Raw genomic sequence first — 27597 nt, forward strand, 5'->3', positions numbered from 1 at the left:
GAGTTCTCTCAATCTCATCCTTTTTTTATGCTTTGGCTGCCAATTCTCGGTCTCTCTTCAAAGCTCAACATTTGGCTATCTAATTGCTTAATGGACATTTTCACCTCAATATCCCAAAGGCAGCTCAAATTTGGTGTATCTAAAACCTCACCATCATCTTATGTTCCTTCTTGGTGAATGGCACCATCATTCATCCAGTCTCATGGGAGTCACCCTAGATTCCTGTCTCACTGTGATCATTCACATGCCATTACTAAATCTCATTGACTTTAACTCTAATATGTAGTTCCTTTCTTCTCTCTCTGCTGCTTTGGTTCAGACTCTCATCATCTCTAAACCAGACCTATGAAATAACTATGTAATTCATTTCCCTTCCTCCAGGCTTGCCCTACCAAATCATCCTGCGTATTGCCATTTGATCTTTGTAAACTTCAAATCATGTTGCTTTCCGGAAAGAGCTCTTTAATGGTTCCCCAATGCCCTCACAACAGAGGCTAAACTCATTATTAATGGCACAGGAGGTCTTCCATGCTCTGGTCCCTCTCTTGCTACTTTTCTCTGCTTTTGTTTCTCACCATCCCCCATACTCTGACAATCCTGAAATGTATGTGGATCCCCTCAGCAGCACGCTGCCTCATGCTACTTTTGTTTTGCATCTGCTGCTCTTGCTTCCTAGTTCTCTTTCTTTGTCTAACTGGGGACACTGACTCCTCCTTCCAGATTCAGCTCAAGTCCATGAAGACTTCACTTCCTATCAGTGTAGTAAAATTACTGTCAATGATGTTATCTTACTTTAAAAATTCTTCCCAGATTTATGTTGGAGAGAAAAGAAGCATTACCAATAAATGTTCTCAGACAGCGCCGGTCTCCATAAACCTCCCATAGCTGGGGGAGAAAAAAAACAACACATAGAAATATTACATTTAATAAAGGTCTTTCAATCAATAACACCAGCCTTATGCTGGTTACGTGTGTGCATATCTGTGTGTGTAAACACACAGCTTCAATCATTAAATATTAAACACTGAATATCATTAAATATTGCTTGGTGCTGCCAGTTTGTGTTATATTATTTGGAACACACACACACACACACACACACACACACACACACAGTCACACACACTCAAAACTAAAGAGTTTTAAAGATATTTACATCAAAATATCAAGAAACTTAACTATAGATGGAGTTAATTCAAGTGAGTTTTCATTTTCATATTGCTCTTTTCTGTTTCATACATTTTCTAGGACGAAAAGTTTCTACTTTTGTAGCACTACAAATGAATTTTAAAGGAATTAAGTATTATTAAAACCGCCATGTATTCCAACTTTTAAAGGAATTGTGTTATTAAAACTGCCACGTATATAATATTTGATACTGAAAGGCTTTTTTGTTTAGTTTTCTGAGGTAACAAGTATTACAGAAGCTATAAGAAAATGATGATCTAGACTAAAATAAAAGGCTCATAATTCTCGGCACATCTAAGGTAGATTAATACGATAGCTTCAAGGCTAGCTTTATTCTTGACTGCCTTGAATCCAATCCTCAACAATGTTGCTAGTACTCTAAAATAGAAAGCATTTCCTTGCCACCAGTGCCAATATGACACAGTCTCAGTTACTGTAGCATACTAGGAAAGGACCTCTGAGACCTGGTTTCTTGCCCAGGACTGCCTGCCATCATTCCTTGTCTCTTAGATGTTACGCTCCAGCAAGCACAAAACTGTTATTTTCAGCACACACCATGCTGATTCATTCTCTTCACTCTTTTCAAGCACACTCTACTCCTGTTTCCTTATCCTTTACTTAGTTAACCTTCTTACTAAGGTATCCTTCCTCTTTGAAACTAGCATATCTTGTGCTTACCTCTATAATGATCATTTATATCATAATAAAATGATCATCCTAAGGGGAGGGACAGTGCCTTTATAAGCTTTTACTTTCAGTCCCTTGCACATAATAGAATGTTTATAGAAGTCAACTAAATTGAATTCTATGCTTTTTTGGTTGGTCAAAGAAAAGACCAACATCTCAATTAACATGGTTTGTACCAAGTAAAAGTAAAGTAAAATGGGGGATTTTACTCCAAAATGTTGGCCTGTCATTTTAAGCTATTAGAGACAAATGCCTAAACGGTTGCTCTTATCAAAAGAAGTGGCCTTTTTCATTGTTAATATCCATGAATTATTTACAAATGATAAAATTTTAATGACTCAACTTTTGAAGCCCCAAGAGCACTATAGCGTTGGTATTTATCGAACCATCACAATGGTCCAGACAAAGAGAAGACACAAAACTGGTAAGAACTATCCTTTCAGATTTAAAATTTTTTTCAAGACATTCTGCATATTCAGGTTGAGATGCATTGGCAACCGAGATTTTTCTACCACACATTCTACAACTGAACAGAAGCTAAAGATGGAGTTTCCCAAGACTAGAAAAGGTGAAAGAAGGGGCTGGGAGAAGTCCTGTTACTTGGTGTCTACTAGCATTTAGAAGAAAAAGGATGAATTACATTTTCTACTTTCTAAAAATAGGATTTCTATCATATGTCCTCTCTATTTCATAAGGTTTGGAGAAACAAATAAACTACTACATATACAAAATCTCTATAATGATTAGTGATTATTTATATGTCCAAAGCCAACATGATTGGATTACATTCTCATCAGTTTTCTAGGCTTAAAAAGCGGCCTAGCCACTGCAGGCGCCTGTAGTTCCAGCTATTTGGGAGGCTGAGGCAGGAGAATGGCGTGAACTCAGTAGGTGGAGCTTGCAGTGAACTAAGATCATGCCACTACACTCCAGCCTGGGCGACAGAGCAAGACTCCATCTTAAAAAAAAAAAGCGGGGGGAGCCTGGTTAATTGGACCACAGAGCCATATGGAATTTATGTTTGGAAGTAGTTCATAAATTGCTGCATTTACAGGATCTAAGAGAAAATAATTAACTTCTAATTGCCTAACAAACCCAATTTTTTTATAATTAACCAAACAGATTTAAACAAAGAACTAGCTTTGCAGCACTCCTACTCTGTTACTGAAAACTCACCTTAATTTTACAGTCCATGGAACAAGACAGCAATAAATGGCCAGAGAGAGGAAACAATCTGACTGCACTGACACCCTATAAAAAGGTATTACAGTTATCAACCAGAAACATTCAAAAGATCAGCTCAAATGAAGCATCAAGAAAAGACAGTATATATTAAGCAGCCTAATTTGCTATTTTTCATTCCAAAAATCACACCCCAGAATAGCTTTCATTAGCATTCCAAGAGCAGACCTTATTGACACCAAGCTTTTGAAGATTTTTTTTTCTAACCTTTAATATTGAGTTCCTCACCCAATGGAATCCTGAGTCAATCGAATTGCTACTGCCCCCACTTATCTTCCTCTTTTTACTTAGTCCCTTTGCTCTTTGCAAAGAGTTGGAAATTACAAGTTGGAATGGTGCATATGACAAAGAATATCAACATGAAAAATCTTCATGTACCTTATCTCTGCATTAGTTTAAAAATTACCATAGTTTATAAACCAGGGCGCATCTAATCTCTGAAGTGTGATAACCACAGAGCTAAAGCAAAATTACTGAAACTAAGCAGGAGACTTGGTGCTAGTACCAGCCCATTACTCACTGATTTGGTGCCCAAAAGGAAGAAGATTGTAGCAGGAGCTTGTGGGGAAAGGCCTGGCTACAAGGATGCAGGACACTAAATCATGAACGCTATATCATGGCCAATTCAGATGGTTTGAAGACTGATTAGTCACCTGTGATGGATGTGTGGGCACCTCCAAAGCCTAACCCAGAATTATATTCAATTTGACTTCCCTGTACCTTTACCAGAAATACTAAATGTTCCACATTAACAGCTAAAACTTTATGTTGGCTTCATTATAATAGCATTACAGCAAACAGAAACAACCAACTTGCTTACCTTCGTGTGTCCAGACCACACATGAATTTGTTTTTTGGGAAGATAACACTTCTCAGGTGGCATAGCTGACCGTAGATTAACACCAACATCCTGAGGTATGTGAAGATAGGACCTGCCTTGATAGTCATACATTTCTTTAACTGAAACAAAAAGGCAAAGAAAATCAATAAACAAATACAACCCATAGTCATGAAACTTATATTTTTAAAATAACATTTTTTTCACAGGGATATCTTCCATATTAAGGTTCAGGTAATAACACTCCAATGATGTAAAGATCAAGAGTCAGCTAAGATATAAGTGCTTAAAATAACTGCTATCATTTACAACTAGAGGCAGTATTTCGAAATTCCTAACTACCCAGAGATTATAGACCTTTAGATAAGATCTATACTTCTTTTCATCACTTACACATCTTAGTAATCTATAAAGACTTCACTGTGGCATAATTATAGCAAGGGAAGATAATACTTGGGCCTGTGAGTCACTGGTAAAGAAGCAGAAATAAAACACGTTAGGAAGGAAGTTAAAACAAAACAAAATATATCAACTATCCTTTTCCCCTGCTTCCCTCTTTTATGCCCTTCCATTTCCGTTTCATTTATCTTTTCCTGCTTTCATCACAAATTTTACAATAAAGTCACCTGTGAGAATTAAATGACATACTGTATATAAAGCAATCAGCAGCATGTCTGGCACAGAGTGGGTACTCAATAAATGTTATTATATTATTGTTATTATAGTTTTAAGCACCATAGTACTGAATAGACTCCTTGGAGATAAAACTGAAGCTTGAAGAATGAAATATGGCTTCATCAAACCTAAATATCTGATGTAATATAACATTAGAATAAGCAACAATGTAAGTACTAAGTTATTCTTTACAGTTTTAGATAATCACTATGTAAGTTCCTAAATATAACTAATTATTAACCAACAGGTACATTCTAGAATACTTATGATTTATTTTGGTGAATATGCATTTCCTTCTACAAGTCAAAATAAGTATGAGAGCCTTAATCTCCATCTTTTCACATGAAAATCCAAGTTTATTCTGAGTATAGCTGAATAACGGTTATGAATTGTGTGGATACCTGAGTATTTGGCTTCATTAAAAACAGTTAAAATGACTGGGGTACTATTAATACACCAAAAGAGTCAACTTTATCTTACGAAAGAATAGACTGTGGACTATTCAAGTTTCTTTTTTATCTATCATTTAATAAAATTCATTAACACTTGGAAAAAAATTATCTGTGGCTATCATTAATCATGCTATTTTTTCTCCTTTATCAGTATACAGAAGTCTGCTGTAATTTCCTTGGGACACAATTTGTCTAACATAATTATACTCAACATAATGATTTTATAACAGCTGATAGTAAGGGTAATGATATTGTATGAACAGCTAACAGTAAATATGAAGGTTTTTCATAAAAATGAAGATGTATAAAATATATGTTACCATGTAAGATTGTCTTCTCCTCCCCAGGTTTCTCTTCTTCCTGCTTTCCTTTTTTCTGCCTCTTTGCTGTGATTTCATCTAATTCTTTTTGTTCTTCCTAAGAAAATTAAGGAGTGAAATTTAAAGTGAATGTTCTAGAACCTTACTATACCTAAAGTTGGTGTTATAAGTTATTTATAATGAGGTCTACATATCTGGTCCAAGTATGTTCCCAGGATAACAAGCTCAACACTTTTTTTTTTTTTCTGAGACTGAGTCTCGCTCTGTCGCCCAGGCTGGAGTGCAGTGGTGCTAATCTCGGCTCACTGCAATCTCCCTCTTCCGGGTTCAAGTGATTCTCCTGCCTCAGCCTCCCGAGTAGCTGGGACTACTCTGTGCGCACTACCATGCCTGGCTAGTTTTTTTTTATTTTAGTAGAGATGGGGTTTTACTGTGTTGCCCAGGCTGGTCTCGAACTCCTGAGCTCTGGCAGTGCGCCAGCCTTGGCCTCCCAAAGTGCTGGGCTTACAGGCCCGGCCAACTTCAAGTCTTCTATATGCAGAGACTGATTACCTCTTCCACAAATTACAAAATGGTACTAAATACATAATGGATACTAGATAATACTTTTCAACTATACAAAATCAGTTTTCAAAACTCATCCTTCTCTGACACCTAGAAATAAATTTTAACATGTTATACTAGTTATACAAGTAAAAAGACAAGGCAAGCAGAAAATCTAGTTCCAGAATGGAAACTGAATTTTAGCACATAATGTTGTTTTTCAGTTAATTGTTTTTACATAGTCCTAAGGATGTAAGTGATGACTATACATTTGTGACACAACTTTTTTGGGAAGAGCTAGGGACAGAAGATGGGGTAGTAGTAAATCTGTATCTATAATAACAAAGAAGTCAACAGATAAAATCTAAAATAAATAAATAATAGTAGCATAAGTTTACTCATCTTAGATATCACCTCTTTACTTCTATTATTATAAATATAGATTTAATGGATGTAAGTAACAGCTAGAATATAAGCTTCATGAGGACAGGATTTTCTTGATCTTGTCCGCTGTTGTATGCCTGGCACCTAGAACACTCTCTGGCTCATGAAGACAGTGAGATTAGGAGGTGAGGAAGGGAATGGCAGAGCATTTACTTTACAAACTTTATAGTAGTTTTAAAAATACACAGAGATAAAACTTGTTTAAAATTTTAAATAAATTCATAAATCAATAAAACTTCTCATCAATTCTAGTGTCATAGAAGGCTGATTTTGTAGTTACTATCTGAATGTCTAGTATCAGAAGAGCAGCTACCATGGCAGCCTAATAGCAATATCAAGGAAATCTTTATGAAAATTGTTCAATATTGTAATTCAATAAAAAAGCATGAGAGAAAACAAATCAGCAAAAAAGGTAAATAAAAATATTCCAAAGAAAAATAAATTTTATTGTATATTTTCAATCAACTAAAGGCAGAAAAATTTTGATGAGTCATTTGGTTCTCTAAGGAAATCTCAAGTTTATTAATGTAGATATCCTTCATAGAGATACAGCATATACCTGAACTGACAATTAAAAACATCAAAGCTTACTTCTGAAGGTTTGGCTACATCTTTTTCATCCACATATTTTGCCCATGGTCCCAAGAAACCATCAATATTGGATGCATCATTTTCTTTAAACTTTTTCCTCTTTTCTGTTTTCTTCTGACCAGTTTCAAATACAGTTAAACCTATGGTAACCAAAAAAAAAAAAAAAAAAAAAAAAAAAAAATGAGAGAGAGAGAGAGAGAGAGAGAGATGGAGAGATGTACATTTTCTAAAGAAATATGAACATATGTTTAATTTTGTTTTATATGGTTAAAGAAAGATGATTGTTCAAGTGACCACGGAGTTATTAAAAAACAAACAAGCTACATGAATCTACCACATACGCTGACTCATGCTACACAAAAAGGGATTCAACCTTCTGTGCAAAGATACTTAAAACTAATTCAATATTCTGCAAATTCTAATACTGTACACTTGAAGAAAAGACCCAAATATGTATTCCTACAATGGCACACAAGCCTTTTATTGAACCAAAAAGCCGTGTCAGTGGATTTGTATGACTTTCTGGAAAAAACTCAGGAACTCATTATGGCTAAATAATGATAAAGTGACCTTTGGAAGCAAGAATAAACTGTAATTTATCATTTTAAAACTAAATTAAATTACAGTAAGTACTTAATAACTTATCTTCACTTCACTTGTAATGCAAAAATGTAAATCAAACAAGGTTTCACCAGAAGTGGTACTTCTTCCAAGTGACTTTAGTCTCAACTTCACCTCTAGTATCATTAACATCAACAGTAAAAGCAAAGGAGAAGGAGGGTGTTTCTGGTTGAGATTTTGATTTGATTAATAGAAGGTGGCATACTGTGTATAGTCATTAACCTGGAAAAAGAAAGGTTTGTGGAATCATAGTCACAAGTTAACTAAGAATCTAGCTACCTTCAGGTGGGACTTACAGAGGTCTAGCTTAAAGAAGAAATGTCTGCCTATAGTAATTCAGACTATGTTTTATAGCAAAAGCCTGTTAAAATTCTATTTTAACAATAATCTAGCTCATGTACAGAGAGCAGCCTGATCACATAGGGTCTATAGCTACTAAGCAGAAGTGTCCCATGCAACCAGCAAATTACTTTTTTAATTGCATTTTATGGATACTACTCTAATGGACTGATGAGCCTTGTAACAAGCTAGCATTTAGCGTATGATGTTTTGTCTTATTGTAAGTACAAAATGAATATGAATACAAACATACATTAAAACACATATTCAAATTCAGCTTTCAAAGCTACTCTTCAAAGACAATCTTCACAGACTTATCAAATAAAGTATTTCTACTCCGTTAAAATGAAGCTTGACATTAATGTTGAGAAGTCAATTGCCAAAATTATCTATACGTTAGTTATAATTTATTGAGTGATTTCTACAGGGTTGGCATGGTGCCAAGTATTCAAAATAACTCAGAGATATATACCATTATTTTTTCTACAAGGTTACACAACTAGTAAGTGGCAAAAGCAACCTCTAAACTGTAACATTTCTGAACTATATTGCTCTAAACTGTATTGCTCCATTGTTTCAACTTAAAAAAAAACAAAAAAACCAAGTGCTAAATACTATTTTTTACTGTCTAATTAAAGTCACTCTGCAAGACACTAATTATAGATGTGTACATATTTGATATTAAATGTTTCAAATAAATTACCTTGATTTTTTTCAGCTTCTTCTACAGAACCAATATATTTAGCAGACACTTGATGATTATCTAATGAAGGGTCTAATGCATAACCTGAAAGGAAAAAAGTGAAAATTATTAACTCCATTTTGCTGTTTAAATTCATTTTATTATTATAATACAAATATACACTTTCACATTTTCTTTCTCAGATGTCAAAAATGATCTCTTTAATTCAGAACCAATCAGGACCAATCATTCTGCCCTGAGCTATATTGCTTCCTTTTTTTTTTTTTTTTTTTTGAGACAGGGTCTCACCCTGTTGCCCAGGCTGGAGTGCAATAGAACAATCTTGGCTCACCACAGTCTCTACCTACCAGGCTCAAGCAATTCTCCTGCCTCAGCCTCCAGAGTAGCTGGGATTACAGGCATGCATCATTACCTCTAGCTAACTTTTTAATTTTTTGGAGAGATGGGGTTTCACCATGTTGGCCAGGCTGGTCTTGAATTCCTGACCTCAAATGATCCACCGCCTCCGCCTGCCAAAGTGCTGGGATTACGGGCGTGAGCCACTGCTTTCGGCCCCTGAGCTATATTTCTATTTAGAACCCAAAGCTATATTTTTATATTTAGAACCCAAAGCTCAGGCTGGACTCCAGCATAAAATGTTTCTCATAGGATGAATTTTGCACACTGACATTACATTACTAAGAGCCTCTCTGGCCAAGACATCAAACTTTAGTTTTAAATATTCTAAGAGCTTGAAAATACATGTACATGATACATTTGGAAATCCAGAAACCATTTTCCTTTTCTTCTTAGTAATGGATATTGCAGGCAGGGCTAAGTTTATCAAATTATATAAATTATTAAATAATAAAAAAGGGTAAGCAGATTACATAAAATCTAGCTATTATTTTGAAAATACCATTCACAGTAAGGACAGTCTTCAATCATTCTTTATATTTCCTTAAGAGAAGTAAGGAAAGATATCTACCAACATATGAATGCACTTCTTAAATTAATTATAGAGTATGTAGCTACATACAAATGTGGTCCTCAGTGGTCTATGGGAATTTAAGGAAAGAAAGTCTACCTAAGTTAGCTCAACTCAGTTTTTTTCTCAAGTGGGTGTGCTAGCACAATAAATGTTTGGTAACATTAGTCTGGTATACTCACAAGAGTGCTAGATCACTGATCAGTTTATGGCCTACAACTCGCGTGTACAATAACAGAATACATAAAAAAGTACTAAGCCCATTTTTTTTTAAAGGGCACATCCTAGTAGATAGACTTATTATTTTCATTTTTCATCCAAAGTAGTCCCAGCTACTTGGGAGGCTGAGGCAGGAGAATAGTGTGAACCCAGGAGGTGGAGCTTGCAGTGAGCTGAGATCGCACCACTGCACTCCAGCCTGGGCGACAAAGTGAGGTTCCATCTCAAAAAAAAAAAAAAAAAAAAAGAATATAGGGAACTTCTTTTGGGGAACAGAAAAAGATTCATCATGAACCATGCTCTTCAAACAAGCTAAGGATGTAAATGCTCAACTCACTCTCATGATATGCTAGAACACAACCAACCACCTAGCTATTAGCTGATTTGCACACAGATTTTTTTTTCAGCATTAAAATATGTTCTCAGCCAGAGGAGAGAGCTTGGTGGCAGAAAATCAGCTTTGGAGTAGAATCTCTGAAATTACAGGTTCAAATCCCATGAGTTATTTTACCTTTAATCTCTTTGATGTACAGAATAGTGTTTTGTACATAACTTTTTCCAAAAAATGAGACTTATAAGCTCATACCAAGTTAAAAGTTCCCATTTCAATAATAAAAAACATATCCGGCTAGAATATAAATTTCTACTTTGAAAGGAGACTTAACGTCTACATAAATGGCATTTCATGATGTGTCCAGAGGGGTGAAGGAGTAAACAGAGAGGGAAGAGGTATCACTGGTCCTTGTCTCTGTGTAAGCACCATTCCCCAACTCATCTGGCCATAGTCTTGTAACTCAGAAAAATAAGTTACGCTTTCCTCTTGCTCTGCATCCTCGGTGGTAAAAATCTTTACTGCCATACCACCAACCCCACTACTGCCTTCCACCCCCGGTGATTAGGAAACAATATTATTTTCCTTTTACAAATAAGAGTTGAATATTTGGCCTTATGTCTTACTACAAATCAGCCAGTGATAGAACAAGATCTAACTCTCACACTACTAAATTTCAGTTCAATTTGTTTTCTCACTATCTTGTGTCTCAAATAAGTGATGATTTCTGCATTTCTTAAATATTCTTATCTACCTTTCTGAAGCTTATTTTCCCTTTTATCTTTTTAATGGAGTTAATGTCTACTTCCTTCCCTTTGGTACTCTTATTTGAAATGGCTATCATATTGATTTTATTATTATACCCTTCAGATAATTAAACTAATAATAATTATTAAAACTAATTCCATTAGGTAAATGAAAGGGACTATAAACAATTTGCAAAACAATGGTCATAAATAAACGAAAAAACCTTCGACCTCACTGGTAGTCCGGAAAAATCAAGTTGCAGTAAAGAAATACAATATTTTAAGGATCTAGAACTAGAAATACCATTTGATCCAGCCATCCCATTACTGGGGATATACCCAAAGGATTATAAGTCATGCTGCTATAAAGACACATGCACACACAAGTTTATTGCGGCACTATTCACAATAGCAAAGACTTGGAATCAACGAAAATGTCCATCAGTGACAGACTGGATTAAGAAAATGTGGCACATATACACCACGGAATACTACGCAGCCACAAAAAAGGATGAGTTCGTGTCCTTTGTGGGGACATGGATGCAGCTGGAAATCATTATTCTCAGCAAATCGCAAGAACAGAAAACCAAATACCGCATTCATAGGTGGGAACTGAACAATGAGATCACTTGGACACACGAAGGGGATCATCCCACACCGGGTCCTATTATGGGGAGGGGTGGGGGAGGGATAGCATTAGGAGATATACTTAATGTAAATGATGAGGTAAGGGGTGCAGCACACCAACATGACACATGTATACATATGTAACAAACCTGCATGTTGTGCACATGTACCCTAGAACTTAAAAGTATAATTAAAAAAAAAAAAGAAAAGAAAAAAAAAAAGAAGAATAACAGCACCACCACACAGAAGTCATGCTTTCTCAATGAAAACCTCAAATATATAAACTGATGCCCTGTTGTTTTTTTTTTTTCCTTTTCTAACAGAAAACTTAGTATACAGAAATAAAATCCTAAAAATCTGAAAAAAAAAAGGAAATATAATATTTTGATTATCAAGTAAACAAAGGAAAAACAATCATATGGATCTTTGATGAAGAGAAATAGGGCTGGGCATGGTGGCTCAGGCCTGTAATCCCAGCACTGTGGGAGGCCGAGGCAGGCAGATCACTTGAGGCCAGGAGTTTGAGACCGGTCTGGCCAATATGGTAAAACCCCATCTCTACGGGAAAAAAAAAAAAAAATTAGCTAGGCGTGGTCATTCACATCTGTAATTCCAGCTACTCAGGAGGCTGAGGCATGAGACTTGCCTGAACCCCAGAAGCAGTGGTTGCAGTGAGCAGAGATTCCACCACTGCACAGCCTGGGTGACAGAGTGAGACTCTGTCTCAAAAAAAAAAAAAAAAAAGAGAAGTAGGACTTTTACACACTGTGGCGGTAGAGTAGGTTTAGAGAATTCTTTTGGAAAGCAATTTGATAATATATAGCACAACCTTTTAAAACACATATTCTTTTACCTACTTTTGGGAACTCATTAAGAAAATAATATAATATAAAACCTGTAAGGTTTTACGTACAAAAATATTCACTACCACATTTTAAAAAGCACTTTGTAGCATAACATATACATCACATTTTTAATAGTGAAAACTGGAACCAAACTGAAATCTAAGTGATACAAGTAATACATTTAAAAATTATATCTTTGTTCAGTAGACTATTTTAAAAAAATCATTTAAAAATGTTAATAAAGGATTTCAAATATTGAAGTTAAAACTCATGTTAATAATGACTATTGTGAGACTAAAAGTATTTATTTAAAATTCTATTTTCCACTTCTATAGGTGGGTGTAGAGAAAATTCTAGATGAAAGTAGAACAAAAGCAAGAAACTTCATTGAGAAGCCCCAAGTAAGACCGGCAGGGGAGCAGACAGAAAACAAGACGAAATTCACACAACCACTGAGGGACTGAGAAGTCAGAAGAAATACGATAAATGCAAGCTAAAAGCAAAACTGTAGAGTGAGTAACTCGGATGACACAGTAAATGAGACTATTTTCAGTGATAAGGACTCTACAGGTGGGCTCTATGAAAAACTAACTGTATTGTAGAACACAAATCTTCCAGAAATAATTCACTGGGATTCTAACAATTTTACAATACTGAAAAATGGAAAGAAAATTAAAATAAATGTTTGTACTATATTCCAGCAGTGATAGCCAAGGGTTATGAGATATAGGTAAAACTGAATTCATGTGTCACCTCCTGTCTGTCTGTTAGATAATACTACTACGAGGTATAAGAAAGGTTTGCTCCCTTGCACATATGAGGGAAGGTAACAGAAAGGTCTCACAGCCTTATATTTCAGGTGGAAGGGTTAAAAAACAAGAACAGCAACAAAAGTTGATAGGAAGCTGGTATAGGAATTACTATCAGAAGTCAGACAAGAACTTTCTATAAGAAAATTATAGGATAAACTAATAGAAGTCATATACTTGTTCACTGCCTGGGAGCAAAGAAAAAAGAGACAGTGTTAAAACTGAGATTTAAAGAGACAGTTGTTAAAGCTTAGATAAGGCTGATCTTATTTCTTAAGTTTACTTATTAAGTTTACTTGAACTTAATAAACTGTCTCTTTAAACCTCGGTTTAAACCTTGATCTTACTAAGTTCACTTGAACTTAATAAATAAAATCGATCTTACTTAAGATCTATCATAAAGGAGACAAAGCAAAATTTTCTGAGTTTTGTAACTGGCCATTCCCTTTATTTTAGGCTGCCTAATATACTATAGCCCCAAATTCATTTTTTGTCTTTAACTCAATAGTTCAACCTGTGTCCTAGCTCTCTACTTCCTAGTGGGAGAGGCAAAAATCTCCCATTTTATTTTATTTTAGGCTGCCTAATATACTACAGGCTGCCTTTATTTTAGGCTGCCTAATATACTCTAGCCCCAAATTCATTTTTTGTCTTTAACTCAATAGTTCAACCCATGTCTTAGTTCACTACTTCCTAGTGGGAGAGGCAAACATCACCAGATACTTAAAACAAACAAACAAACAAAAAACACAACCCATTTCTGAAACCAGGTCTAAAGCCAGCTGAATAGTTTTAAATGCTTATTCTTGTTATAAGGTAATTTAAGAAGAAAAGTAGGTATCAGTATAAACTTACTTGGACTTTTTTTGTTTTGTTTTAAAGGAGACAAGAGAACTAAATTATTGCTTAAGGTCCTTCTAAAGTCGACGACAGTAAGTCTTTAAAAGTCTCTTATTATAGGTTAGAATATAACAAAACCATGATGTAACAGTTTATTTTTATGTGCTGCACATTACTTTAGATTTACATGGGACCCCTTACACAAGCAAGGGGTATAATGCATTTGTAACCATTTCATTGGACTGGAAGTGTCATAGAACTGCTTTGGGTGATTTAAGTGGTATATAGTCTTGGCTGTGATTTTTGGTACATTCTAAGTCTATCACAATCTTACCATGGTGAAATATGATCTAACACATGATAATCCTTTATACAAGCAGTTTCCATGCACATTAAATTTTTAAAATCCCACCACTGACAGGATGCAATTATTTTACATAGTGAATTTGTGACTATTCTCTTTCCTGACACCCTTCAGTGATCAAGAGAAAGCATTTCCGAGATAAGATCTGAGAAACAGAGTAAAGTTAAATAGCCCATAATAAGATAAAAAAGTAATCTCTTAACACTATCTTTTCATTTGCCAACTTTAATAGCAATCTACATGTAATGGACATAAAATAACAAGTGTCCATTACCCAGAATGCAACAACAAAGAGCATTCTGGTTAAGATCACGAATATTTCCAGTACTCAGAAATCACACTGGATTTACAATGACAGCTAAAAATACGAGTTCACCTTCCCATTTACATAAATATTTAAGGATATCTATAAGAAGGCATACTATCCTTTTTGAAGGAATCCAATGAATTTTAAAAGCCAGAAGACAAAACAGATTAACACACAGAGATGACACTTCTAATAAAGCCAAAATTGAAACTGTTTTAAGTCTTATTGCCTTACCATATGTTGCAAAAGTTCTCCTTTGCTGCTCAAACATGAAATCATTGATATGAGCTGGTTCGGCATATCCAGAAAGCATATTTCTAGGTGCGGCCATTTGCTGTGTCCTAAAGGGATTTTCTGGTCCAAACTGCAATGTCACAAGAAAAAAATAAAATAAATTAAGAAAGAGACAAAAGTTCTGAGTATATGGAAGTTAGAATTACTGGAATAACTGTACAATTTTTTTCAACTATAAATCACCAAGGGCCTATTAACCTATCTGGGAACACATTAGCCTGATACGGTGCAGTGCAGCTGGGCAATGGCTGAATATCACCATTTGTCAGCCCCTGGGACAGAAGGAGAGGAACCCCTCTCACTCAAATCTATATGTAGCTATTTATTTCAAGAGCTCAGTAGCTACATGTGGTTGTCAGCTACTACATTTGCATTATTGCAGAAGTTCTACTTCACAGTGATGCTCTAGATAACTGAGAGTTACTATAGTTTGCCCAAACCATGATTGCGGGGATTTGGGGTGACTTTTATATCAATAGCGGCACTGTGATATAATTTTTTTTAAAAAATACATGTTTCTTTTCCACTAGTTCCTCAAAGCGGGAGACTCAGAATACTCAATATTTACCACAGTGCCTGGCATACAGAAAGTACTAATGAAGGAAAGATTAATTAGAATTCCATTGCAGGTGGAGGATAGAAAAACAGACAACAAAATAAAGTGCTTGAAAAAGTCCCTAGGAAAAGACATTGCAAATGTCAATAAAATATCTCCACTCTGAAAAGTCACACTTTGAAGAGTCATATTACTTGTCTTATACCAAATAGTGCCATTATTATCTATTTGTTTATAATACTTTTGCGTTTCCAGAATGCTTTTCCAAATGCTATTTAATTTGATCTGTACACACATTCTGACAAGTTAGAGAAGTATTCTCCTTCTCATGTTGCAAATGAAGAAAAAAACCCCAAAGGTAATGTATTTTACCTGCCCTAGGGTCAAGAGTTTTATTAATTGGCAGAACCAGGGCTAGACCAAACTATAGTCAAGCACTCTATTACATCATAAAGTTCCTTAAATGCACAATCAGAGCCTCTAAGTTTTAAAAAACTGGGTAAAAAATTATCAGAATATGTCAAGTGCTATTAATTTAATGCTATTATAAAAGGTACTGGGAAAACCCAACTCTTTTTTTTGTTTGTTTGTTTTAAAATAAAGAATCAAATGAATTTCCCACTTTGAAAAGGGCGAAAATAATAGGATATTTTTATCTGAACTCCGTAAGACCCACTGTCATGATGAATTATTTCGACATCAGAACACTGTAGGTCATTACCATTAGAAACCATCTCTTCTATGATACATTTCCAGAGCCACAAATAAAAATTACTCATCTTCGCTTAACCAGTACACTGCATTCTCTAGATATCAACATTATACTATGCATGAAAATCTGAATTTAAATGTTAGCTGTGCCTTACATTTTTTTTGCTTTAGAAGAAAATAAATTGCTACAAGATTCCTATATATTGACAGCTTCCATTTATATGTTTAAAATGATTCAATTTTAAAATACCTGATTTATAAACAAAGCTTTTATTAGTATATATTCTTAATTATAATGGATAGTGCAAGACTTTGCAGCCTATATTAGTCCTTCCTGTGCCTGCTGCTGGGTGAAATATGTCGGGGAAAAAAATCTAGATTGCTGAATGCTGGAAGTAGCAGTCAACTTCATTCAGTCATGAAATTAATTATAAAAACAGAAACAGCGATAAAATTACAGATAACAAAATGATTTAAAAGTTTCCTAGATGCTCTACCTGGTACAGTCAGCTATCATCCACACAGCAGCATCCGCTATTTCTGGACAGAGGTGGGGTGGAGGGGGCATGGTGGGGAATCTAAAATGATAAAAATCCCCACTGTCCTTAAATGTTACTCCCATCACATATAACAGATGACCAATCATTGTGCTTTAAGTAACTTTCCATTTAGAAAAAGGAGACTACAATTTCCATATTCTTATTTAATTCAGATTTTACTAAAAAAGAAAGAACAATTCTTCTACAGGCCATACATACCAAATTAGCTCCACTTTTTAAAGAAAAAGTGTCAGTGTAAAAGAACTGTGATTTCTATACAAAGACAGATCCATATATTAAAGCTATGTCTTATATAAGGTACTATACCTAAAGCAATCTAAAAATTTACATGTGCCTATGTCTCATACAGATTTAAGCTGAGGCAACAAAAAAATCTTCTAGTGATAACAGGGAATCGGTGGGAGGAAGATTCATCTACTGGTAGCTATTGGAGTTGACCTCAAAGACACTGAATGTTAACAGAGGAAGGCAGAGAACACTATTTAGCAGGACTCAGCTCTTCCCAGTTACTCAAGATATGTCTCTCAGATGTTCTTGGTCCCTGTGAATATGCAATTCTTTTAGTTCTGGAACAACCATTAGAAAAATACAACAGAGCATATAGAAAACACACAAATCTGATTTGCAAACACTTCCTTTCAAGTTTTGGTAGTTAACTAAGTTTAAGAGTAAATTTGTGTTCAAGTGATTTTATAACAATATGTAAGTAAATACATAACACAAATATGAATGTATAATATAATTAAGTCCATATGCATATTTAACAATTTTTAGCTAAAACAATAACAAAGAACAATATAGTAAATTACAATCTCCTTATATAAAACATACACATTTAAGTGAGAAAATGTTTGCAAACCATACATCTCATATATCCAAAATACACAAGGAACTCAACTCAATAGCAAGAAAATAAATAACTTGATTAAAAATTGGCAAAGGACCTGAATTTCTCAGCATTTCTCAAAAGACATATAAATAGCCAACAGGGGCCAGGTGCAGTGGCTCACACCTGTAATCCCAGCACTTTGGGAGGCCAAGGCAGGCGGATCACTTGAGGTCAGAAGTTCATGACCAGCCTAGCCAACATGGTGAAACCCTATCGCTATGAAAAACACAAAAAATTAACTAGGCATGGTGGCGCATGCCTGGAGTCCCAGCTACTCAGGTGGCTGAGATGGGAGAATCGCTCGACACAGGAGACAGAGGTTGCAGTGAGCTGAGATCACACCACAGCACTTCAGCCTGGGTGACAGAGCGAGACTCCGCTCAAAAAAAAAAAAAAAAAAAAAAAGCCAACAAGTATTTGAGAAAGTAGTCAACATTACTAATCACCAGAGAAATGCAAATTAAAATCACAATATCATCTCAAACCTGTCAGAATAGATATTATAAAAACAATAAAGGGTAACAAGTGTTGGCAAGGATGTTTTGGAGAAAAGAGAACACTTGTACACTGCTGGTGGGAATGGAAATTAGTGCAGCCACTATGGAAAATGGTATGGAGCTTCCTCAAAAAATTAAAAATAGAACTACCATATGACCCCAGCAATTTCACAAATGGGTATGCATCCAAAGGAAATGCCATAAGTATGTCAGAGTCAGTCTAAATGGCTCTCAATGTTTGAATGCATAAAGAAAATGTGGTATGTCTGCACAACGGCATACTATTCTGCCTTAAAAAAGAAGGAAGCTTCTGAGGCAGGAGAATGGCCTGAACCCGGGAGGCGGAGCTTGCAGTGAGCTGAGATCCAGCCACTACACTCCAGCCTGGGCGACAGAGCAAGACTCCGTCTCAAAAAACAAACAAACAAACAAACAAAAAAAAAAAAAAAAAGAAGGAAGCTTGTCATTTTTGACAGCATAGATTAACCTGGAGGGCATTATGTTAAGTGAAATAACCTAGGGGGTGGGACAAGTATCACATGATCCCACATGTGGAATTCAAAAAAGTTGACCTCACAGAAGCAAAGAGTAAATGATTAGCAGGAGTTGGGTGGGTGGGTGGGGATGGAATGGGATGGAGGGGTTTTGGATGATGTTAGTCAAAGGATATACAATTTCAGTTAGATAGGAGGAATAAGTTCAAGAGATCTATTGTACAACATGGCGACTACAGTTAATAACAACATATTCTTGAAAACCACTAAGAGTAGATTTTAAGTGTTCTCACCACAAAAAATGATCAGTACATGAAGAAATGCGTATGTTAATTAGCTTAATTTAGCCATTCTACAATGTGTACATATTTAAAAACACATTGTACATTGTAAATATATACAATTTTTGTTAACTAAAAAATTAATTAATTAAAAAGTATGTAAGTACTAATTCAAATCACTACCCCCAAAGTATGTATGATGTTCCTGAGGGAGGTAACTATCCTTAAACATCTGTCAACTAAATGAAGTAGTGGTTTACTTACAGGGTTAGGAGAAAAGCACTCTTAATTTGTAAAGATGCTGGTTGATAACTCTCAGAGATCTGATACTATAAGGATGTGGATCTCAAAAATCTTCAGTAGGTAGAGTATTGGTGAGTCAGAATTTTAGCAGCATATTATAACATTGCAGGAATTAAGACAATTTATACTACTAAAAATGGGCTATATAAAATCATAGTTGTAAGTTCACATACAGAAAAATAACCCAAATTACGGAACAGATAGTAGTATACTAGATTGTTGTACATTTTTCATTCATATTTATTGTAGTCATTATTGTTCAAAAGATTTATAAACAAATTTTAAGGTGAGAAGAGTCTGTTAACTTAATTATTTCCTGCAAATTAAGAGAAGATCCCCACGATTCAATTTCATTGGTGGAATATGTTCATCTTATAAGACACAAAAATATTAGTACGAGAAAATTTCATTAGTGCTGGTTCTATGACCTTTGGGCTCAGTTTCCTCATCTACAAAATAAAAGATCTGAGCTATATGATTTCTAACAGTAACTGGTGTTTTTTTTCCTCTTAACTTCTATATTTTTTTCTATTCTGAAGTAATACTATTTTAAAGAGTCTGGAATTCTTCCTGAGACTTACGGATTTTATGGGTTTAGAGAAGCTAATTAATACATTTTTATCTAAGCAGATTTAAAAAGAACTGAGTGAAATGAAGAAATTACTAGACTAAAACAATGGCTACTATGTCTACAAGTTCTATCCGTTATGTGAGAAAAATTATCTGTATAACCAGGTAGACTATTCAGGAAAAGTCCTTGGTCAGAAGAGAGAAACAGTATTTTATAAAATAAAATAAGCAATTGAGTAAATGTTCCGAAGTAGCAAAGTCAAAGGCAAAGGGGTATACCCTGCAAACTCCACAATGGCCTTCAAACTGGTCTTCCAGTTTTAGAGAGATAATTAAGACTGATCTGGACTCAAATCTCTAAATTTGCCACTTGCTGGCAGTGTAACTTAAGACTTGGTTTCCTTGCTATAAAATAAGGACACAGGTACTTACTTCGTAGGGTTGTAGTGAGGACTAAAGGAGATGAGGTATGTAAATCTTTCAGTAGGTACCTGGCATACAGTAATAAATGGTGGCTTTATTTCACTAATCTATATCCCTATTCTTTTCCATAATGCAAACTCATACCAAATAAACCTTAAAAATTCAGCTTTGATTATGCCACTCCCCTACTTAAGATCCTCACAAATCTATTTATCATTGACTAAATCAAAACTCTTCACCTTGGCCCCCAAAGCCTTGTACAATGTTATACAAAGTATCATTCTAGTCTTATCTCTCGATTCTTTCTTCTGGTAAGGACTTGCGCATTCCTACTTGCGCATTCCTGTTCTGTAGATCTTTTATGATTTGGGTCACACTGATCTCTTCTTGGAATCTCTCCTCATAAAAGCCTACCTAGTCACCAATGCCAATAATTAATATAAACAACAATGATGACTACCATTTGTTAAATGCCCACTCTGTGCCAGAGAGATTTTTTAACTATATCATACATTATCTGATTTATCTTTATACCTCAATAAAATAAAAATTATCTTCATTTTACCTACGAAAAAAACTAAGAACTTCCAAGGTTACGCAGGGCTAATAAGTATTCAGCTTAACTCCAAATCTCATGTTCTTGACCTGGATTGAATTGCTCAATTCAAATACTACTTCTTTCAGGGAACTTTTTTTTTTTTTTTGAGACAGAGTCTCGCTCTGTCGCCCAGGTGGGAGTGCAGTGGCCGCATCTCAGCTCACTGCAAGCTCCGCCTCCCAGGTTTACGCCATTCTCCTGCCTCAGCCTCCCGAGTAGCTGGGACTACAGGCGCCCGCCACCTCGCCCGGCTAGGTTTTTGTATTTTTTAGTAGAGACGGGGTTTCACCGTGTTAGCCAGGATGGTCTCGATCTCCTGACCTCGTGATCCACCCGTCTCGGCCTCCCAAAGTGCTGAGATTACAGGCTTGAGCCACCGCGCCCGGCCCTTTCAGGGAACTTTTAAAAGAATTTACAACCAGATGCAATTTTTCCTTAAGCTTGAGTAGTACTTTAGAGGCATAATTAGAAATAGTCTAGTCTGTATCATTTTAAAAAAATTCATTTAAATGATTTAAAAAATTAAAATTCTAGAAATTTAATCTTTTCTATAAACTTTCCTAAATGGATAATATTCAAAGACTTTCTTAAATGAACAATATTAGCTGTTTCTGTTTTTTTTTAATTGGGAGAGGAAAAAAAAAATCCAGTACTTTGTTTTATTCAGAGCAGGCATCAAACACTGTGACTACTTTCTGGCAGTGTGTCAGTATGACGTTTCAGGGGCATCTGTAACTGTTTCATAATATACTACATATTGATGCTGGTAAGCCCCAATATTTTCCTTTATGGTTAATTATAATACTCCTTCATCAAGACTGAGAGGAAGATGTCAACTAAGTTCATATTTAAGAATCAGATTTCCTTTTTCAAAAGACATAGTTCCATGTTATCAGACATTTGTATGTAGACAGACAAGCAACTAGTGGATTTTTAAAAGTATTCTCACAAAAGCACACTACCTAAACTTGTGGAGAATAGAAGGATGTATTTTCTAAAAGCTTAAATAGTATGCTTATGTGAGAAAACCTTTAAAAATTCACTACTATACCTAATTATCTACTATGATTTAAATTCTTTAGCGAAACTCAGAACCTTAAATATGTTTTCTTACCTCAGGAGCAAACATGGTCTCATAGGTAGGATTATACTGAACTTCTTTGACAGCAGGGTCAAGGTGAACTCCAGTCTCCAAATCTTCCTAAAAAGAATACCAAATAAATATTAAAGATCTGATAAATGACTATTTTATTTTAGAAGCCACATTAAAGTCACACTAGCCATCTTTAACAGCTATTTTATGGTTACAATGTATCATATGATTAATAATTCTAATCAAGATTAATAAAATTAATGTATACAGTTAGTGTTAGAGGTTAAAATATATAAAAAAATTTTTCTTTTTGAAATACTGACTTTATTAAAACTTTAAAATTTTTAAATTTAAAACGAAATAAGTTAACATTACTCAAAGTCTTAAATTAGTGTAAGACATTCCAACTCTTCTTTGTTATTAACTCAAAAGACCCAAACCTCTACTGCCAAATTCAAAAGAGGTATTTCTTTTTGTATTCAGCAAACTGTATTAGATATGTAACCAAATTGCACTTGGTTGGGTACTGGACAGGAAACAAAAGGAAGTGACAGGGCCTGAATCTTCTAAATCTAAAGTCTTATGATCTCAGTTAATATTTCAAACATCTTAAATTCATTTCCCAGATTACTGAAAATAAAAATCTCATCTCCACTGACGAATCACTGGTAGTATAACTTTTGCATAACTCCACCACTTACAAATATGACAATTCTCAAATTGGTATCTTTAGCCTGGACCTCCCCTGATTTCTAGAGACTTGTATATCCAACCTTCAACTTGGCATCTCTTCTCCCAAGACATCTCAAACTTAATATATCCAAAAGAGACCTCGTGGCGTCCCCTCCCTCAATGAATCCTGCTAGGCTTCTCTTAGTTAATCGCAATTCCACCCTTACAGTTACTCAGGCGAAAATCTGAAGTTTTCCTTGATTCCTCTTTATTTTACACTTTATATCCAATCCATCATCAAATCTTGTACCTTCTACAAAAAACCAGAATTCAACCACTTCTGACATCCTCTATTGAAGTGGCTCAACTTAACATCTTGTATCTGGGTTTTTGGAGTAGCTTCTTACCTGGTCTCCCTGTTTTCTGTCCCTGACCACCTACAGCCTCACTTCCCACAGGATTCCCTCACTTCCCACATGATTCTTTCAAAATATTAGTCAGGTTATGCTACTCCTATGCTCTAAACCCCCCAGTAGCCTCCCTAGTCAGAGTAAAAGCCTAACAAAGGCCTGACAAGGTCCATTACCACTGGTTCTCAGGAAGTAGGCAGGTTCCCTAGAGTAGTTTTACAGGGCAATTTTGTTTTCCTGTGTTGTCCTGTCTGAACATTCACATATTAAAAACATATTTGATTATGAGTACCTTTCCTTTAATTACTGCGCTCATGTTCTACTTTAAAAATTGTAAAGAAGTTATATATCATCTACAAATTATATTTCAATAAAGTCGGTATTATTGCTGTCATAAAATGACTGGTTGAGAATTTCCCCTCCATGGTCAGCCCCCTGCCCCTACTAACTTCTGTCTTCATCTAGCACTATGCCTGTGCTCACTTCACCCCAGTCTCATTGGCTCATCTGCTATTCCTAGAACAGGCCAAGGAACAATTCTGCTTCGGGGTCCCTACACTTATTGTTATTTCCCTTTGGAATGAAACGTTTTTTCCTGTGGATATCCACACGATTGTTATCTCTCCTTTTAAGTCTCTGCTCAGTTTTTCTGTTTCCCCCTTACTTTGTTTTATTTTCCTCCATTATATTTATCCTCAATGGACATATATATTATCTTGCTCTCTCCACTAAAATGTAAACTACACAAGGTGGATTTTGCACACACAAATGTACAATCAAACCCTTGAACTATCCCTATCATATCACCATCTTTATTCTGCTGGCCTCTTGTTGATGGTAGGATATATCCCCTAACACAATGCAAAGACAATGCAAAGTAACATCACACATTCTGCAAAATAGATGGGATTTCATGAAGTTGATACTAATGTTGGAGAAGCGGCAATGCCACAGACAAGTGAAGATCTGGTAGAGTTAGACCAGCTGATGACCAAAGACTAAAAAACCGACAAGAAAAATACCATAAACTTACATTCACTGTTCCAAAATTTGACCACTCTTAAAAACACTTTACCATGGCCCCTGTATCAAAACAGGCAACTTAGTTTCTCTGCTTCTTAAAGATTCAGAGCCTATCAGGTCTCTTGAGCCTCTCTCCTCTCTAAACTGCCCATATCTTTACCCTATCTTATCCTATCCTTTTCATGACTTCAATTACCACCCCCAATTTTTATCTGCAGCATTAATCACACACCTAACTTTGGATTCACATATCCAACTGCCTACTAAATTTCATTATATGAATGTCCCACAGCATCAAACACTATGCTATGTCCAAAACAGAACTTACCATTCCCCCATGACTCCATCTTCACTAATAAATCAGGCAGAGTCTTGCTGATTCTACCTGTGAATACTTCTCCAGCAATCTAACATTTACCCTCCCCTTTTTGCATCCCAGCTATACTGGCCTAGTTAGGGCTTCATTATATCTGGCCTGGCCTATTGTAATACTTCCTTATCTGCTTTAATACACCCTCACTTTTGCCATATTAGACTAATTGCTGATTTTTAAAAATAGCAAGCACTTTGACGCTTTCTGTGCTGCAGGCAACGTTACCGCCTTACATCTTAGGCAATGCCTTTATTATTTTATGTCGCCTTCTTATTTTTCCTGATACCTTCCCTCCTCCTGCCTCAGGAAAACTGTTGTTTTGTTTGTTTGTTTGTTTGTTTGCGGTACTAAAAAAATGCTGTACTCTATTTGATAGTACTTGTGATATATTATTTGTTGCACATGGCTTTTACGTACATCATATATCCTCACTGCTCAGTAGAACACAGGGCATTCAGCACATATTCAATAAATATTTGTTAAATTAAATTGAAGAAAGAAAAGCCAAATCCATAGAAAAATTAAGTAGGATAAGGCTGACCAACAATCACTAGATTTGACAATTATGTCACAAAAAACCTTTGCGAGAGTGACTTTGTTAGTAAGGACTAAGGAAAGCCATCTGCAAGAGGCAGAGGTGTAAATGAGGATCTAGAAAAACACCGTATAAATCTGTACTGAAAATATTTGGTGATAAAAAACAGAACAGATGGGGTATCAGGCTGAAGGATTTTCAGGGTCAAGTTTTTCTTCTTCCTTAAGAAGAGACTAAGTCAAAGATGTGGTCAATCGTAGGCTAGAAGGCAGGTGATGGCAGGGAGAGATACATGACAAAAAGGACCAGATAAAGGTACAGTTGTCCTGGAAGAGGTAGTAGGGAATAAAATTCAGGACATAGTTGAAAGATTAGCCTCTGAAAAGAGGAGCGCTCTCTTTGGGATGAAATGGAGATGACAAAGGTAAGAATGGGTGATAGATGACAGATGTTTGGAGATGTTGGGAATCATAATTGATCTCTTTATTTTCTTGGTGTAGTCAGGACACAGGCATCTTTATAAAGCAAGCATGGAGCTCCAGATTCATTTATTCATTTAACAAATATTGATTGTGTGCCTACTATGTGCCAGGCACTGTCCTGGGCCCACAGAAATAGACAAAGATACCTGCCTTTGTGGAGTTTATATTGTAGTGGAGGCAACAGACAATAGACTATATAATACCTAAATAAATTATAAAGCTCTCTAGAAGAGGCTAAATAATATGAAGAAAAAGAATTTAACAATACTAATGTGCCAGCACCAGAGTAGACACCCTATTTCATATAATCTATGAGGGTAAGTGTTAGTAGGATTAAGTCACTTAACCCGAGCTACTAATAGAATAAAAGGGAAGGGGAAGAGCTCAAAGTAACCACAATGAACAATGTTAAAGAGACCTAATTAGTGACAAATTAAACAATCACTGGCAGAGTAACTAGGTGTATCAGTCAGGGTTCTTGGTTGCAAGCAGCAGGCTGATTCAGCATTATAAAATCCTTATGAGTTTCTCTTAGAATTACCAGGAAGTGTGGAGAATAAGCTTTGACAAGTAGGCAGAAATAAAGGGTCAGTATACATTTAATAGATGAAATCGCAATTCAAAATTAATCATCACAGAACGCATCAAAATTAATCATCACAGAACCCATCCAGTGAGGATAATGACTGAACACTACTACTAAACTGCTACGGCTACCACTGGATGCTGCTATTGAAACTACTGGCCTGAGAAACTAGAAAACGTTGACCACCATTGCCAATTTAAGTCCTCTTTCCTGGCTTCTTTGCAGATAAATTTCATGTTAGAAAGCTTAGGTTGGTGCATCTGTTTGGCTGAGCCCATCAGATACACCCACCCAACAGTCCTGAGCCTTAGCTGAAAGAGAGCTGAATGAGAATAATCTGGGTTTTCAGCTTCTGAAGATGGGTGATGAACAGGGATGTTCTTCACATTAAAACCCTTAAGAAAGGGGTTTCAAATGCTAGGCCACTGAAAAGATGACAAATATTATCTATATCACCCCAGAATGAACACTAGAATCTTCACTGATGAAAGATACTATCTTGCATATGGCCCAATAGCAAACTCAGTACTATAAAGTTAGCAGGTTACATACAAATTGCTTAAACTGCATAAAAGCCAAATTAAATGCTTTTCCCTCTTAATATTCAACTCCTAGTAACAAACTGCTTAAAATAACATGAGGCTTAGCCACATTCATACCTTTACAAAGGATTTTATAGTGTACAGTTGCTAGAACCACTTTATAATATGGGATACGAGATCTTTCCAATTAAGGGTATTTAAAATATTCTAAATTGAAATTATTTTGAAAAGTATCATGACACATCAATTTTTAAATGCAAAGTACAATGTAAGAAATTACTGTTTATATAAGCAACACCGGCAACCAATAAAAATTATAAGTCCCAGTCTCTGACTCCTGCTAAAATTATAGAACAAACTGAACAACCCTCAAGAAAATGAAGGGCTGTTATTTTACAAAAATTTAATTAGAAAACTTGGACAATACCACAACCTTGTTTTAACACCCATAGGAGTTCAGTACCAATTAGGCATGCAATTGGAATTACCACAAAATAACAAATAATTTCTATTCAGTTTCAATTATCCATAAAAATTAAAATGCAGGAAGTGAAGGGCACCCTGTGGGCCAAATAAGTTTAAATAGTTTATCTTTTGTTGATTCAAAGTAATTTGAGAATAAAACTAGGTAATATTCACTTTTTAGTCTTTTCCACATTTCTTCCTGTGTCCAAATAAGAAAAGAGGCATAAAAACACCATGTAAACTATAAAGCGGATCACAAATATTATTATTATAAATTACTTATCAATTTATGGCACAGTTTTTTTTTCATCCCAGGAAATAGAAATGACTAAACTTCCTAATAGAAGAATTTAGGTGAATGATATAAAAGAAGAGAAATTCAGATAAAGATATCCTCCGAGTTTGGCCCTTAACAGATTGCAGAGGAAAAGGTGGTCCATTTGAAGCTCAAGAAACACCACCCATGAAAACACTGAAAAATATGCCTCAAAATTAGAGGCAGAATTTTTATTTTACTTTAGTTGGCTATGCTAAGGCAAAGA

At 35.4% G+C, this 27597-nt stretch overlaps 1 protein-coding gene across 1 annotated transcript in view; it reads right to left on the bottom strand.

Moving 5' to 3' along the window:
• CDC40 (cell division cycle 40) overlaps nucleotides 1-27597 on the bottom strand; it is a 50055-nt gene that overhangs the window by 15964 nt on the left and 6494 nt on the right. The window contains exons 2-9 of the mRNA XM_010366018.2: nucleotides 21989-22075; nucleotides 14933-15062; nucleotides 8644-8727; nucleotides 6981-7120; nucleotides 5403-5499; nucleotides 3938-4077; nucleotides 3052-3126; nucleotides 840-885 (exon numbers count right to left, since the gene is read on the bottom strand). Coding sequence (XP_010364320.1) covers nucleotides 840-885; nucleotides 3052-3126; nucleotides 3938-4077; nucleotides 5403-5499; nucleotides 6981-7120; nucleotides 8644-8727; nucleotides 14933-15062; nucleotides 21989-22075 — 799 coding nt within the window. The remainder of the gene's footprint in view (nucleotides 1-839; nucleotides 886-3051; nucleotides 3127-3937; nucleotides 4078-5402; nucleotides 5500-6980; nucleotides 7121-8643; nucleotides 8728-14932; nucleotides 15063-21988; nucleotides 22076-27597) is intronic.

The sequence above is a fragment of the Rhinopithecus roxellana genome, chromosome 4 (assembly GCF_007565055.1).
Source record: "Rhinopithecus roxellana isolate Shanxi Qingling chromosome 4, ASM756505v1, whole genome shotgun sequence".
NCBI lineage: Eukaryota > Metazoa > Chordata > Mammalia > Primates > Cercopithecidae > Rhinopithecus > Rhinopithecus roxellana.